This window comes from Gallus gallus, chromosome 3 (assembly GCF_016699485.2).
Source record: "Gallus gallus isolate bGalGal1 chromosome 3, bGalGal1.mat.broiler.GRCg7b, whole genome shotgun sequence".
NCBI classification, from domain to species: domain Eukaryota; kingdom Metazoa; phylum Chordata; class Aves; order Galliformes; family Phasianidae; genus Gallus; species Gallus gallus.
Window position 1 is genome coordinate 30745683 of NC_052534.1, and position 16375 is coordinate 30762057.

At 43.8% G+C, this 16375-nt stretch overlaps 1 protein-coding gene and 1 long non-coding RNA gene across 3 annotated transcripts in view; one reads left to right on the plus strand and one right to left on the minus strand.

The window, feature by feature from the left end:
- Positions 1 to 3445: 3445 nt before the first annotated feature.
- RASGRP3 (RAS guanyl releasing protein 3) overlaps positions 3446 to 16375 on the minus strand; it is a 51142-nt gene continuing 38212 nt past the window's right edge. Inside the window, exons 10-17 of one of the 2 annotated variants that reach the window (XM_015283719.4) lie at positions 15824 to 15901; positions 13483 to 13596; positions 11450 to 11565; positions 10245 to 10392; positions 6910 to 6946; positions 5329 to 5454; positions 4597 to 4961; positions 3446 to 4209 (exon numbers count right to left, since the gene is read on the minus strand). In XM_015283719.4, the coding sequence (XP_015139205.1) occupies positions 4201 to 4209; positions 4597 to 4961; positions 5329 to 5454; positions 6910 to 6946; positions 10245 to 10392; positions 11450 to 11565; positions 13483 to 13596; positions 15824 to 15901 (993 nt within the window). In that variant the 3' untranslated portion in view covers positions 3446 to 4200. The remainder of the gene's footprint in view (positions 4210 to 4596; positions 4962 to 5328; positions 5455 to 6909; positions 6947 to 10244; positions 10393 to 11449; positions 11566 to 13482; positions 13597 to 15823; positions 15902 to 16375) is intronic. The other variant, NM_001006401.1, reaches the window with a different exon arrangement.
- Positions 4835 to 16375, plus strand: part of LOC107052897 — a 100236-nt gene continuing 88695 nt past the window's right edge. The window contains exons 1-2 of the long non-coding RNA XR_001465696.4: positions 4835 to 4973; positions 6500 to 6608. This is a non-coding gene — a long non-coding RNA (uncharacterized LOC107052897). The remainder of the gene's footprint in view (positions 4974 to 6499; positions 6609 to 16375) is intronic.

Consider the following 16375-nt stretch of genomic DNA (forward strand, 5'->3'; position numbering starts at 1 on the left):
CTTATGGTGGTTTGGATATACATGCTGCATTTCGTTGTGCAATGATCGAAAGCAGAACTCCAGGAGATCAAGAAGGCAACTAAAGCAAGTGTTATGTAGTGTTCTTCCTTTAAAGGTGGTCGCATTTGACACTCCTCTTTTTCTTCCACGCGTTTTGGGCATCATGCTCCGTTCTTCCCTTTGCCTTTCTTTTTCTACAGTACCTTTTATTCCCTAGTGTTTCACTTGCATTGCCTTCCTACTGTCTCTTAGGATTTGAAGAGAGTTGTGGAGGGAGTAGATGACTCTCACTAAAGCCTGATGACTGTGTCAAGTGTCCAGAAGACTTGCGTGGGTTCTGGGAGTACAGATGTTAGTTCAGTTCCCTGTTAGGCCGATGGAGGCCAGCACACACAAAGTCTTGACTGTGCTCATTTCATGTGGCTTAGCCTTAGTTCTGCCATGTTTAAGACTGTGGTGTTGTTACTGCTAAAGACTGCCAGGCCTTTAATCCTACTGCCAGTTATTGATCCTGCTGCCTCTCGTCTTCTGATTCCTTTGGGCAACAGGCATGCTACAAAAACACGTCTGTATTTGAAGAAGTTGAGCATGATTTAGCAATCTCAAACAAGGTGGCTCACGATCAACTCCAAGCTTAATTTATCAGCCTCTTAATGTACCCTTATGTTAGAATCACATCAGCGCTATGACCAGCGAGCAGTACATGACGTGAATGTGAACTTCTGTTTCCTCTGTGCAGGCTCTCAAAATATTGATGTGTTGTTTGTTTCACGTTATGCCTTTTCAAAGGGACGTAAACTGAAAAAGCAAGTGCTATTGCCAGCTGTAAACACTGCCTTCTCCTCTCTTTGGCTGAAAATAAGTAGTACCTCTAATGGCTAAACAAACAAGGTTAGAAGGGAAAAAATATTTTTTCTCTTGTGTTTACTTTGTGCTTTTTACAGCTCGGAGTGCTGTCAGTGTCATTGTTTCCCCTTTATTGTCCAGTAATTTCCCTTCTCGTCCACGTGGGTTTTTCCCACAACAGAGGAGTGAAAAACAAGTACGAAAAGTAGGAAAACACTATTGTAAAACTGAAGAAAGAGTGAGTCTGCCTGTGCTGTGGGCAGGTGGAAGGTCATAACTCGTTTTCACACATGAAGCAGAGATGAGGGTGATAAGGACTCTTTAAACTTTCCGGCATTGGCTTAACTCATGGAAAAAGCAGACTCTTTGGCTAAATAGTACAGTGCCCCAGCAGTAGCCTTTTGCTGATGGCTTTTCTTTCTCTTAGGACTGGGCTGTCAGCAGCTGTAAACAGCAATTTAGAGTTCAGCACAGATTTTCCAATGAGTTTAGCTTGAGAGAGACATGTTGGCTGCAATGTTTATTTTGAAAATCCAGTTCAGTTGGTGCTGATAATTCAAAAGCTCGTTCCAACGTTACATCTGTTTCTCTGGTGTCCCTGGGTTGGCAAACTATATCAGGACTCTTGAGATGTACTTGGAGCTGTTTTCTGTGCTGTGTGAAGGCCCATCAGTTAGGCTGATGCTGAGTGAAGCAAACCTTGAGTAGATATTTTTTTTTTTCTGTGACGTTCACAGAACAACGAGACCCTGTTTCTCCTGCTTCTTGTCTCCCTGAAATCTGCATTCAGATCTTCCTTCCTTCCTTACCCTTCTGCTTGGTCTCCATTGGGGTCCCCTTCCATTCTTGGTGTCACGTAGAGAGGGAGAGCACTCTTAGCACTCTTCTTCCCACACTTAGTCCCCATGTGTCTGTTCTTTGTTCTCTGTGGTGTTGTTTTTCCTGTGTCCAAGTTCCCTCACCTGTAGATATTTCACATAAGAGACACCTGAGACATCTGAAGCTCTGATCTGAAGATCTGAAGTGTCCCAAGCGGGAAGTATCCCCATCTGGCTGCTCAGGCTGCCCAGGCAGAGCTTTCCAGTTCCCCATGGGGAAAGCACTGGGGGCTTCATCAGGATCTGTGTTCACCTTTGGCTTGTGCAGAGGACTCCCTGAGCCATGGGGATGACAGCTCACTCCAGTTCAGAAATGTGAAATTTTAGGCAGCAGCTACTCCTGAACTTACTCTACAGCTTAGCTTTTTATTGTCTGTATTAAAAGGAGAAAGGCCCACCTCTTCCAGTTGGTGCTGCAAACAGCCTGTTAATGCATTTTTAGTTGAATGATTACATTGACTGACAAGTCTAGCTTTTTTTTCAGATCTGGCTATATATATTTCTACCCAGTGTTTTTTTTCTCAACACTCTTGTTACTCCCTTTCTTGAGATGCTTAAAGCAAAGGGTTTCCAGTAGGAACCTCAAAATTCTCATGAGCCCTCTTTGGGCATCCTAATGCTCTTCTTAGAAGTATCAGCTGTGTGTGTGTGTGTGTATACGTGCGCACAGTCTGTGCTTGATCTACAACTTAACTCCATCTACTGCTGCCCAAAGCATGCACCTGCCCAAAGGTGCAGGGCTTTCAGGAGATGCACTGATGAGATTTCTGCAGTGGACAGAAATTCAAGCAGTCTAATTGTGAGCAGAAAGTCACCCAGAAAGTGAGAGCTGCTTCTGTAAAGGACGTGCCTTTTTTCTTGATTCTCTCTCTTGATGGTGGTATACATAGGAAAAATGTGTACTTGAGAAGGCCTTTCTTGGAAGGACATGGAGCACCTTGTCTTTTGAACAACTTAGACAAGAGACCTGTAAATATCTTGAGGAGTTGCTAAGAGTTGTGTACTAGAAACTTTCTTGTCCAACAGTGAAAAACATGGGGGATGTGGATTGTGGGCCTGACAGAACAGGAAAGCAAACACCTTTCAGACCAAGAAGCTACCACTTTCAGAAGCCTGCAAGAAATGGCCTGAGCTGTATGGGCTGAGCACTGGTTAAAACTCTTGCATGATGTGAAGAATGGAGTTTCACATGAACATTTCATTTATGAAGTGTTAAAAGGCTTATCTCAACAGATCCATCAGCAGCCTGGATCGCAACTAAATTTCTCTATTCAAATGTTCTACCACATCATTTTCATTGTGTGCAAGCTGCGTGCTGTAATGCTGCCTGAACAGTCAGTGTGTGGTGACCCATCACCTGACCCATCACATAAAACACAGGTTTTTCTGCTAATCTCCGCTCTTTGCCTACAACAGTGAGAGTGGAGGATGCTTCTAGCCCCAGTGTTTGCTGTAGTGTTTATTTCTGTGAGTTTCAAGCAGTAAGAACATGTTCTCTGTCTTTTCTCCTCAGATTTTTACAATCGTTACTAGATGGGTTGGGAAACGAAAGAAATCCCACTTCAAACCTGCTTCTTCAGTCACTGCAGATGGAGGTGTTAGAGCCTACCTTAACAAACTTAATTTGGATGTATGCTTAGTGTCATATTTTAGTCTTAATGTGTGTGACCTGCTACCCTGAGGAAAAATATGAAGTACTATATCCACATCCAGACACATACTTAAAACTAAGACACGCTTTATTACACGCTAATTCTACCATAACCAGTGATGGCAGAGAGGACACCTCTCCCTTGCAGTATCACCAGACACCTGCACGGTGTCCTGGAACTTCTTCACTTCCAGCCACGTGCTTGAAGGATCTTCCCTCTGGTAACAGGTATCACTCTGCTGGATGTGTGCTCATTGTAGCAATGTAAACGTGTCCAAAACTCAAAACCCCAGGTATGCAAGGGATTTCAGTGTAGAGGACTTTTTGAAAGGGGTTGTGGTTTTTCTTTTTTTTTTCTTTCTTTTTTGAGATTTAATCAACATCCACATCTACTTCTTTCCTTAAGAGATCATTACAAGTCTCTGAAAAAGGAGTGTTATCAAATGAACATGGATGGTTGGCTTCTGTCCTCGCTGTTGTTGATGCTGGCAGGCATACAGAGATGATGCAGTACTTTTAAAGGATGCCAAATATATCCTCACTGGCATGGAGGGGAAGTTTCCACAAAGTCACACAAGGGAAAACACTGAGTGCAGAGATCTGTTCTGCTGTGTCTGTGCAACGTTCATCCAAATGGCTTAATCGTGTGCGAAAATAAATAGTGCTTTTTTAACGCCTATCAGCTAGGAAAACAGGGTGATGGCTGAATTTAGAAGTATGAGGTACAGGAAAACTTCCCATGACCAAATGTGGCCTATGGCAGTCTGTCAACTTTTGCTGTATTCCTGTTGCCATCTCTGTTTTTCGGTGTTTCAGGGTGAGCAGTCAGCTATCCTGTAATTAAAAGAAGACAGGCACTTACATTCTAGCAAAAAATGATCAACCAAAGCATGAGGCCATGGAAGCACAAACTGTGGGTGAAAACAGCAGCAAGCAGGCCTCTAACCTCGGCACAGATGTTTATCACAATGCTCCTTCTTATGGACCTAGTGCAGAGGACAACAGGATTTGGCCGGATATGTTAATGTTTCTCAAAAACAGAAGATTCCAACTCATAACAGCACTGTCATGGTGAGCCAAAACCCCATTTGCAGTATTACAGTAAATACACGCTGCTCTGTAGAAAATAATTTTCTATGGGTACTTTGGTATTATGGCTTATGAGGCTATGGTCTCATGGATTAGCAGAATGTAATCTGTCCTGATCTCTGTTCTGCTCACCTCAGATTCCTGTCTTTCAGGAAGCGTTTCTATGCCGTTGTGCTCCAGGATGTGCTGGGGGGCCTCAGCATCTATGCCTACATCAGCCTGCATGCTGGGCTTCTCATTTTCCCACTTTGCAAAGCCTTTGTTCTTCCCAGCTTTGCCGTGGAACTTGGACTTCATTTTTGGGAAAGTGTGAGACCCTGAATCGCTCCAGCCCGGCTCGTGCCACAGCGGTTCCGTCTGCGTTGCTTGGCTGGCGGTCGCCCTCTGCAGCCGCACTGAAATCTTCCGGGAGGAGCCAGTAACGAGAGTGATGGCTCTGCCGTCGAGGTCCTGGTGTTCTGCATCAACGCTGGGAAACTCAAACACTTCATCCTGGGCTGAAAGAGAAGGTAAATTGTTTTCTTATTCTCTTTCAAGATCTTTACAAAGAGATATCTTCAAACTTGGTTAAGGGGAGAGGAGGGAGGGATTTAAGGGTTCAGAAGAAAATGTTTGTTATTCTGGAATGCTTTTAGTAGTCAGATCTCTTTCAAGACCAGGGCTCTATGTGCCACTATATGTAATTGCATGATGGTTTGCAGTGGTGCGTTGGTACAAAGGGAAAATGACAAGTGGCAATAAGGACACTGCCTTTAGAGAGGCATCAGAGAATCATTTGTGTTGGAAGGGACCCTTAAAGGTCATCTAGGCCAGCTCCCCTGTAATGAACAGAGAAAGAAAATAGAAACAAAAGGGTGCTCTCACCTGGTGGCAGGGAAGGGCTGCTGGGCAGGGAGCCATGGTTGCTGCCCACAGAGGTTCCTCGGGAGAATTTCCTGCAGGCAAGCACGAGCAGGTCCCTGCACTGCTTGTGGCAGTTGGCACCGCAGTCTGTAGGGAGGGAATGGTCAAGTCACCAAAAGTCAAGTCACAGCCACTGGGTGATCCCTCAGAGCTGTCAGCACATCTGTGCTGGAGGGACTTCAGCCAAACAAATACGGTTACAAAAAATGGATCATTTATTGTGTTAAAAAAACTTATTTTATGGTAATCTAGCTGCAGAAGGAAAGAGGGAGATGATATCGTCATCAGAAATTGACTTCACGAGTGCACAAAGAGCAATGGTTAAGAGTTCTTATTTCTCCCATCAATTTGTTGCTTTGAGTAGTACTGAAGGACCTTCCCTGCTGTGGTTTTGCAGTGGGTGGACAGATGGGGACAGGCACTGGCTGCACTTGTTGACCACCAAGATTTGAGCAAGAAGCTCAGCTCTTAGCCTCATGCTTCACTGCCTGTGAGTTTTGATTCTGCAGAGCTGCTTTTGCTCTCTCCCCCCTGGGCCATGGTTACAAGCAATGATGCAGGACAGCGCTCAGCTTTCAGATCTCAAGTTGAGTTTACAGATCTGCTGTGGCAAAACCTTACTTCTACCTTCCTTCCCGCAGCCTGATGGTAGGGGTACAGCCCACAGCTGACTGTATTGTAGCTGCTCAGGCCATGGGCATGTTCCCCACCTCTGCAAAGCAGATGTTCACGTGTGGGAGAGGGAGACAGGAATAGGAAGTGTCCTAAAAAACGATCCTGACAATCCTTCATCCTTCTCCTAGGAGCCAGGTTAAGACTAAGGGGAAGGAGCTTGCCTATAAACATGACCATGAAGCCCCAGTGTGAGCATTCCCCTGTGCATAATGGAACTGCAGCCAGAGAAATAAATAGGTTTGGGTCTTTAGGGCCAGTGAGGACCACTACAGCTTTCTTGTTTTCACTTGCTTGGTACAGCATGAGTATCGTGTGAGCAATTAAAAATTTAGTGAAGGAAAGTGAGGAATATCAGAGTTCCTGAGACTTTTTTTTTTTTTTAAGCTGAACTTCTGCAGAAGATTTTGCAGTGAGACCTGTTAGGCAGACCGGGAATTAAATCTTTGTTTATTTCTAGCTCAGCCACTGATGCATTGCATGGGCAACAAGCCTGCAGTACAGGCATGGGGATGTACATGATATGGACAGTGCTGCCAGCAGACCTTTTCCTGACCCCAGGTCTCAGGGTATGTATTTCAGGATGTCTCCCTGCTAGGACAAGGACACTCAGCTTTCCAAGATGCCACTTTTGGTTGACACAAACTGACACCTTGCAGAGCCCAGGGGCTGCTGTGGGCCTTCAGCACTGGTGTTCTCCTGCTACAGTGAGGCTTTGTGGGATGCAGCAACCACTTGCTGGTCACAGCCAGTATGCACTACTCAAGCAAAATCTGGCTGAGCAGCTGCCATTCCAGTGAAAAATACAGTTGACTTCTGCTAAAACCCACCACTTGAATTGTGAAAAATCCATGCGGTATATTTATTTACCTTTGCATTTGTAGCCTTGTTTGATTATACCCCAGAGCTGCAAAGAAAGACAAAAAAAACGTCAAGGAATCAGAAAAGAAAGCCGGACGGAAAGCGAGGTCACAATGAGGAAGTACCAATGGCTACAGAAGCACAAACAGGATACAACTGCTCTTAACACCCTTCCTGTCAGGCAGACCTCCTCCTCTAAATGTGATAAGCCTTGTGTGTCTTCCCCCTTACTTCTCCTGTCTGCAGTGGGACTACCAGAGAAGGAGCAGCACTGCTGATGCGTACTGCCAGGAATGGGTAAAAAAAAAAATCACTGTCCTATCAAGCTTACTGAAACCAGCAAAGTGCATTCTGCTTCTGGCTCGTTTCGTGCCATCTAGGGGATCATTCCTAGGGCACATCGAGTCTCCAGCCACATGGACGGCCTGTGCTCTTCAAGCATGACAGACAAATACACCACTGGGGACAAAGCCACTTTGAGGCTTTGAAGCTGGTCCCTAAACATGGACTGATCCATTCACCTGACTTCTTTCATTAAGAATAGTTGAAGCCTGAAACAGACAGGTCACTGAACTCCTCTTTGTCTCCTCCCAGAGACTGTCCTTGTTGAATGCTGACCTTCCATCTGGCAGCATGCATGTATTCTGCTTTTGGGAAGCTGTCACCATGATGTGAGCTTGGAAGTAGAAAAAAAATTCCCTGCAAACTGTTATCTGTGCACTCAGAAGAGAGAGGAAACTACAACAGTGGCATTATAAAAACAAATATTTTCACTCTGAACAGCAGAGGGAGGAGAGTGTAGTCCAGTTCTAAAGGAAAAAGATGACACTGCAGTGTTTATTTATCCTGAACTCACTCAAAACATAAATAGGGAGGGTGAGCACAACCAGACAGTTGAAGCTGCATATGGCTCCTTGCTGTGATTCTGTGAAGGCATGCAGTGTGTAGGAGGAATGTGCTGAGTAAAGGAATGGCCAAAAGGAAGACCCACAGCCTGTGTGGAGCACAAAACAAAGAGTAAAAAAAGAATTGCATATTATGTAAGACAGAACTGCTTGCTCTTTTCCAATTAGAGACAAGAATGTTGTCTGGAACCATATAAAAAGCCTTGCTAAAGTCCAGGTAGATGACATGAGTTGCTCTTCATCTACTGCTGCCATCCCTTCATCACAGAAGGCCACCAGGCTGGTCTTTTCCTGCAGATGCTGTAGATGCGCACAGTGACTGTGGAGCTGTGGCTGGCCTCTCCTGAAAGTGCTGCCTCTGGATATGCTTTCCTCAGCTCTCTTTGCCAGGTCCACTTGATGGGATGTGGATTGCTTTTCCTGTTGTCCAAGCTCTGTTCTGTTCCCTCTGAAGAGTTTTCTCCTTAACATAATGTGAATCCTGACCTAAAGCTTCAAATCCATCTGACACGGCTTTACAGCAAAGCTGGCTTGAGCCATGCCCAGGGCAAGAGGATCTGAGCAAATTTGGATGGCTGAGCTGGAAGGGATGGCTGCTCATTCACCTTGACAGGCGGTGCAACTCAAGCTGTGGGTCGGAACTGAGACTGGTAGCGAGCATATTGATTTCACTTTGTGAATGGCATTAGATTTTAGCTTGACCTTTAAAGTTCATCTTGTTTTAATATTAGATGTATGACTGGGTACTGGAGCCAGTGTGCTGTCACGTCCATTCATCCTGCTGCACAGTCTGTTCACATTTTTTTGACGGTGAATCACTGCATCAGTTCAAAACAGTTTCCACCCATGGATGGATGGAGAGTGCTGAAATGCACAGCAAATACACAGTACGTTCTGTGGCTGGTTCGTGTCCTCTCGGCCCAGCTCATCCACAGGACAACGCTAATGAATGCAGTGAGCTGGCAGGAAAAATGACCTTATTTCCATTTCCTGCACAATCCCTTACTCATTTTTATTCTTGCGCTGGTTGTAATCATGGAGACGTGGAAAAACCCAGCCAGCAAACTGATAAGGGAGAAAAATATCTGGTAAAGAGGACATTGCAGGACAGTCCTCAGCCCAGCTTGGCAACGGAAGCCTTCCAAGCATGAACTAAGTGTCACGAACGCAGTGACGTCTTCCCAAAGCAGCAGGCAGCCCAAAACAATAGGCTCAGGCCAGTTCCCAATGTTCTTTCTGCTGGAGTGGAGCTGCAGAGCCTGCCTTGAAATCTTCTGAATCAGCACTGACTTTCACTGCTGGGACTTCTGCAGTTCCAGCGGAAATAGGTAGAATTCCTCTTCCCCCAGCCTTGATCAGCAGCTGTGATAGGGAACATGAAGGTCCTGGTGTGATGAGTGCCAAGCAGAAGTGAGGGAAAAGGGCCAGCCTGAGATGAGGCACGTTTTTGTACTTGGTAGTGCTGTCATTGTTGCTTTCAGCCATGAAGAAGTATGACTTAGTGGGAAAGGTCACATAGCAGAAGCAGGATATTTTGCTGCTGCTATCTGCAGCAGGCCAGAATGGAGCAGCCGGGACATGCTCTGGCTTCACACTCTGAGCTGGGCCACGTGTGGGCAGAGAGCAGGAGCCTTTGCCCTGGTGGCCTCCAGCCCTTCTCACTCCTCCAGGTGGCCACGTGCAGGCACGTGGGTGCAGCAGATGTGCATGCTAAAGTGACATCTAAACCATAAACATTCATATTTTTTCAGTGCACTTGAAGTGGAAAAAGTTGGGAGAGGTTTGCAAGCCACACAGGTAGTCACAGATACAGTGGTTTGCCAGCTTTGTATAGAGCACTCTGATAAATGGCTTCTTATAAGCTATGACTGAGAGAAAAAGCAAGTTAAAAGACCATACATTGAAAAGTTTCTCATATTATAGAACTGCTAGAAGCCCATTTCTTGACAAATATTAGAAATTCTGTTAATTCGGTAGAGAAAGGATAAAGGCTGTTATGGCTGTTCAGAGAATTATGAGCAGAGGTATGCTGCCATGTGCTATTTCCTGAGACAGAATGGCTTACGCTTCATCTACATCCACCATTCCAGACATCCATTTTCCCTGGAGTTTGTTTACATGAGAAATCAAGCCAAATTAAAGAACTTAAGACAAACCATGTGAAGCTATTCATACAGTCCCCAATGTCCCTTAGCTAGCATCGTTTACCTTTTTACCTGCAACAGTAATTCTTATAAATGTCAGTAATCAGGAGCCACCAAAACAAAAGTGGGTCTCACAGCTACAACAGGAAGGAAATACCTTGTGCTTCTAAATGCAGTGAGACATGTGGCTAAGCTGAAGAAACTTTAACAGTGTGTGGAGCCAGGTTCACCCCATCTATGCTGGAGAAGAATAAAAAATTAGGAGTAAGATTTACTATTAGAAGAACATACTTACAAAACCTGCACAGTGTTCGCAGAAAGTTGGCTTAAGATAGGTCATCTCCTGGAAGTTGTGAATAAACCCAGGTCCCATTTTACATTGGAACTGGGATTTAGCTCTCAGAAAGTAAGCCATCATTTCTTCTTTGCTTATAAGTCCATCTCTGTTAAGAAAAAAGTAGAGTGGATCTGTTACTGCTAATGACACTGAACCCAGCAGTCTGTTCTCACTACAAAAAGCATGCAGCACACACAAAGGATGTTCTTGGAAAGTGCTACAGCAGTGCTGGCAGAAGAAGCAAGCCTTCCCTTAGAGCCTTTGTGGTTCTTATTCTTCATTAAACTGCAAACATTGAATTCACAGCATGGGACTTGGTCCCCCACTTGTTCAGGATATCAGAGCATTTGATGGCACAGAGCAGGCCATCATGTGAAGAAGACTCCTAAGGCCTATGGCCACTACTGCCCCAGCCAGCTGTGGAGAGCTTATAGGCTGGTGTTAGACACCAGTCCTACCAAGTAGCAAATGGAGTGCTCGATAGCTATAGCACAAGAGGCCATGAGATATGGGAACGTTTCTAGACAGGACCTGCATGCTAAGTACTGGGTCCAAGCCCCCATGTAGTCCAAGGTTTTACTGAACACAGTTAAACAAAACAAACAAAAACACCTTTGTATGTTATTTAAACAGAGCTTTAAGCAACTTCCCAGGCTGTGAAGATCCTCAGCTCTGGTAAGCTAAAAACCTCAGCTGGAGACATTCAGCTGCCAGATGTATCCACAGGTTCATGCAGAGCACTGCAAGGGAACAACAAATTGGGGAGCCTGGGGAATTAAAAATGAAGGGACTGCCCAATACTCCTGCTGCTTGATGTCCTTTGGAGCATATCCTTACATCACAGGTGACTACACTCAGTCTTTCCCTTGGCAGATAGGGCTGCATCTATTTGAATAGATGCTTTTTAAAGCGTCAGATAAAGCAGAACTCCAGTCTGGGTGAAGTTATAGGACCTACTACAACACAGGAGGTTAAATGAGAATAGAATTCAACATCCAGTGATACTAATTTCCTTAAGAGAGAAGCCAAACATGAGAGGGTTGGAGTTGTGGAAGACATTGTCTCTTCAACATTTTGCATTGAAGCATTTGTAAATTAAGAAGGAAAAAAACAAAAAAGCAAAAAGAAAACAAACTAACAAACCAAGAGAGCCCCAAACTTACTGGTCTTTGTCCAGCACACAGAAAGAGTCCAAAAAGGGGAAGTTTGCAGCTATACTTTCAAAGTCTTCCTGAGAAATGTAGCCATCATGGTCGTGATCATAGTTCCTAAAGACAGACTGGAAACAAAAGGACATTATTGTCACACCACCCAGACTGTCCTGAATCTGTACCATCTCTTCAACCTCAATCATATTTACATTAACATTCAACTTTACTAATCACATGTTCTATCCCTTGTTTTATTCCTATAAATGCTAATTGGCACTTCAGTATGCATATTTATTGGACTGTAGAGGGGGAAAAAAAGGCTAATTTTTAAAGAAAACTTGACCTCAGTATTTAACTACTGGAATTCCTCTACACCTCCTCGGTCATAGTTGTTTGTGGTTTTATTTCTTTCTTGGAAATGTCATTAAGTTCTGCCCCATGTGACAAATTCGCTTTGTTTTATTAAGAATATTTTTAAATCACAAAAAGGAAACCAAGCACAAACAACCCAACAGCAGTTTTCTCATGAGATTTGCAGGCATTTTTGGATTCACTTTGCTTTTAGGCAGTCACTTCTGCTCTGCCACAGTGCTGTTTCAGTCTTAGTTTCTTACTAATACTTTGACATCCAGATCACAAGTACTTTGTATCCGACAACTACTCCCTCCCTTAACCAACTCCATACGATCACAGGACCGCAGGTATACCAAGTAGAGATAGATATGGGATCAAATTTAAAGGATTGCATGAACTTTTGCAAGCCCTCTTTAGCTGCTGAAGAATTACTATATCCTGTCTTACAATAATTGAGTTAGCATTTTATACTGAGACCAACACATTAAAGCGCAACCCAAAGCAGCTAGTAAATGACAAAGGCTGGAAAAATGCAGACAGTTGCACAGGGTGATGTGGGGTCTCTTTGTGGGCTGTATCCATAACCAATCTGCGTTTTAATTCCGCGAGACTCAATATCATGTGTCCTGAATGAGGCTAAAGTTGTGGAAGAGGGGCCTGCACTTCCCTTGACCACCCCAGTCAGGAAAGATGAAGGAGTTGCAACGGATGTTGCAATGGATGCGAGGAGAGTTTGGGATGATTTTTATCAACACATGACAATGACAACAACAATATCAACACATGACAATGACAACAACCATATAGGAACACCACGTGCAGTTCTGGCATCCCACAATTAAGAGAAAAGAAAACTTTTTTTTTTTTTTAAAGGAGCTCCTACAAAGAGAAAACCGCAGAATATATGTGTAGTCTGAGTGAGACTATATGTCTGCCACAGAATATATGTGTAGACTGAGTGAGAGACTGAAGACTTTAATTTACCTTAACTACATAATCCCAATTATTGACCTGTAATATGGACAAGATCAGAATTCAGTAGTTCCCCCCAGAGTTAGTTATTAATTTGTAAAAAGCAGAAGGAGATCTTGCTTCATTATCTACAGTGCATTCCTGGTTCCTCACCAAAACTCCCTCACACGCCAACACAACAGGGCTCTGTCTCTTCAAAGGGACCTTCCACTGTGTGGCTTTGTTTGCATCACCCAACGTGCCACCTTCATACTGAAGCTTCAAGACCACAGCTGGAACTCTTTGCAACCTCATATCAGATTTTCAAAGTGATACCAAGACTGTACTATCTTTACCATGCATAATACACTTTGGACAGCTTGGCCACCAGGCACTGACATACAGACACCAAGAAACCTGCCTCTTGCCAGCAGATAAGCACAGTACAAAGCATGGTCCAGGGGAGGCTTTCCAGAGACCTCTGGTCTTAGCAGTGTGTGAGTCCTTGAAAATTTGCCATTTTTGCCTCTGGAAACCTGCTTAAAAAGTGTTAGCTCTGATTCCAGGACTAAAATAGAAATATTTCTGAAAGTATCAACAAGAGCTCAGATTTGTTAACAGACATTTAAAATTCATCCCCACCACAACAATTGCTCAAAAACCTCGAATGAAATTGTTTACAGTGATTACAGCATCAAAATGAATGTTCCCTTTTCCAATTTATTCTTCTGAGTACTTACATCCACTAACTTTCTTATGTGCTTGTTGATGACGGTTGGGTCAGGCTTAGGTACCACTCCAGATGCCCACTCCAGTGGCACCACTGGCTTGCTAGGGGTTGTTGGGGAGGTAGGCTGCCAGGAGACCAATCAAACACAAAGATGTTAGAATTTGAATTACAGAATGTAATTTCTCATAACAAGCAGCACCATATGGCAGTGCTGCAGCCAGCTTCGACAGCAGTGAGACCTGGGGGAAGAGAGCAGGATGGAGAGTCTCTGGACACAATGAGAATTGGAAATAGCATAGAAACCTACTTTTCTTCATCTTCAAAGAGCCCCTAAGGAGCCCACCATCATGAGAGGGAGATCAGTAAGCTAATGAAAAATGTGATATTATTGTGTATAATAAGATAGACTTTCACACTGAGATGAAAAAGGGTCACAAGGTCATACTATACTGTGTTTGGTAGGAAAAAAAAATTAAGGATGTGCTCTTAACTCACCATGTAAGTGTGCTCAGCTGAGTTTAAGAAGAAAACAATCCCTTTATCCACAGAATTCAATTCCAACAAGAAACAGGATACATGAACACTCAACTCATGTCAATAGCACTTATGGAACTTTTAAATCCTAAGATTAATGGCATCATACAGCAATGAAATAACCTGCTGGCAAGTGCTTTTGCTTTAAAAACATGCAGAAATGCAGCGGTCTTTTAGAGATAATGTGTTATATGGTAACACAAAACATGCCAGTATTGTGACATCCTTACAACTGTGGTCAGAGGAAATTTGATGTGTTCCTTCTCTTAAAAAATGTTTAGGTTAATGGGACTGAAAGCATCAACTCCCTGGTGCTGGACTACTACAGACTCACAGAGAGCTCCTACCGCTCTGGGTGCACAGTGGCAGAAAGAGACCAAATCCACTGGAGTATTCCTCTTTCTTCTGAACAATCAAACTTTCTCTCTCTATCTATATATTTGGTGCCAGTGCTGATATGTTGGCATTGAAATCCATCTTACATTGAAGCAAAAAAAATCTATGTTAGTGCACCCTCAGTGGCAGAATTGTGCAGAGCAGAGATGCCTACTAGCCAATGGCTATACAAGCAAAGAAAACCAAAACAGCTATGTCTTTGGGTATTCACTGAACACAGCATGGAAGTCTCCAATAACAGCTGCGTACTGTTAAAGTTCACAGCACTGCTCATACTGCTTTTGCCTTTCTGTAAGCTGAGACTTGAGATCAAAGCAGCAGTGTCATAATTCTCTTCACTTACAGCGGTGACCCACTGCTCCCACAGCACAGAGCTGTAACTGCCTGACTTCACTGACGATGAAGGAAGCATGAGGGAGCCAGAATAACTGTGGCAAAAGGGAATGATTGTGGTCAAATTACATCCAATGCGGACAGGAGACTCAGCAGTGAAATTCCAGGTATTCAGACTGAATTAACGCTGACCGTGGAACTACGCATATTGCTCGTCATCCTCCCTTAAAACCACAGACACACAGTCCTCAAGCTGGTCTCCAAAAGTGATGAACTATCTTCAAAGTCAGAGAAGCCCTATACTTAATAGCTAAGGGCTTTTGCATCCTTGTTTCTCCTTTTAAGAACATACAGAAGTATAAAAAGCACTGAAAAGAAAGACCTCCCAGTACTGGTCTCCACCTGTCACACCCCACTGTGCATTTCCAGCCACCCTTAGTTTCAGCTGGTGTCAGAGTGGGAGCTCAGCCTGTGTGGGTCATGTGCTGGATGTGGCAGCCAGCGAGGGTGTTGAAATGCTCACAGGACAGAGGAAGTCCCAAAAGCTGGTAGCAGGAAGGAGAGCAATACTTTAAAAGAAATGTCAACTATTAAGACGTTCACCTCTAACTTATAAAACATAATATTAAGAGTACCAATGCAGCCTTATCTTTAGCTACACATACTAAAAAAATCATGAGATGTCTGTTCCAAGGTGTTCAGACATTGCTTGGGAGCCCAGCAGAAAGTCAGTTCTGAATAAGCTAATTTAGATCACTATAGCTAATGTCATCGCTTACCTAAGACACGTCTTCGGATTCAGTGTGATTTTATGTAACTACACCAGCATCCAGAAAATGAAGTTATTATCACACAATAAATAATTGATAGGAGCTTATAAAAGTTATCTTCATGTAAAGCAGAACTATGCTTTCTGGAGACTTCACTGAACTCTGGCTTGTTTCACTCTTCTTTACATATAGAATCATGCACAATAAAAAGTTTAAAGTGAATATGAAGGAAACTAATAGGCATCCAAAAATACAAAAAACTTCATGCAGAAATACTAAATAATATGGAAAAAAAAAAGGCAGTAAAAGATGACCTACAGATTTGGAGTTCCTTGGTTCTAGCACCAGTGAGAGCTTGTAGATGTCATCCTCTGTGTGATAGAGGTCCAGGGACAGCTATGGGTAAGAAAGAGAGAAAGCCAGTAATATTTATTAGACAGGGTTGGATACAACAGGGTTGTTAGCAGAATGATACCTCCCACTGGTACTAAACACCAGAGCAGGTACCCAGGGCCGTGCCCAGGAGGGTTTTGAAGGCCTCCAAGAAGGAGACTCCATAACCTCTTGGCAGCTTGTGCCTGGTGTTCAGAGGGAGCCTCCTGTGCTCTGGTTTGGCCTATCCTCATATCTGAGGATACTTTAGTAGTCCAGCTTGGCCCATTCCTAGTCCCCTCATGCTGAGCAAGACAAATTCCCTTTCAGCTTCTGTTTCTAGGTAAAATTAAAGATTTTTCTTCCATGTACTCATCCTTTTCCCTGGAGGATTTGCTGAGGGAAAAGAAGGGGCTTAAATACAGTGGAAGTAAAACGAACATTTTTGCTTTTGCTTTGGCAGCTGTGGTCGTGCAGCGGCGCATGTCTGCAGTGAAC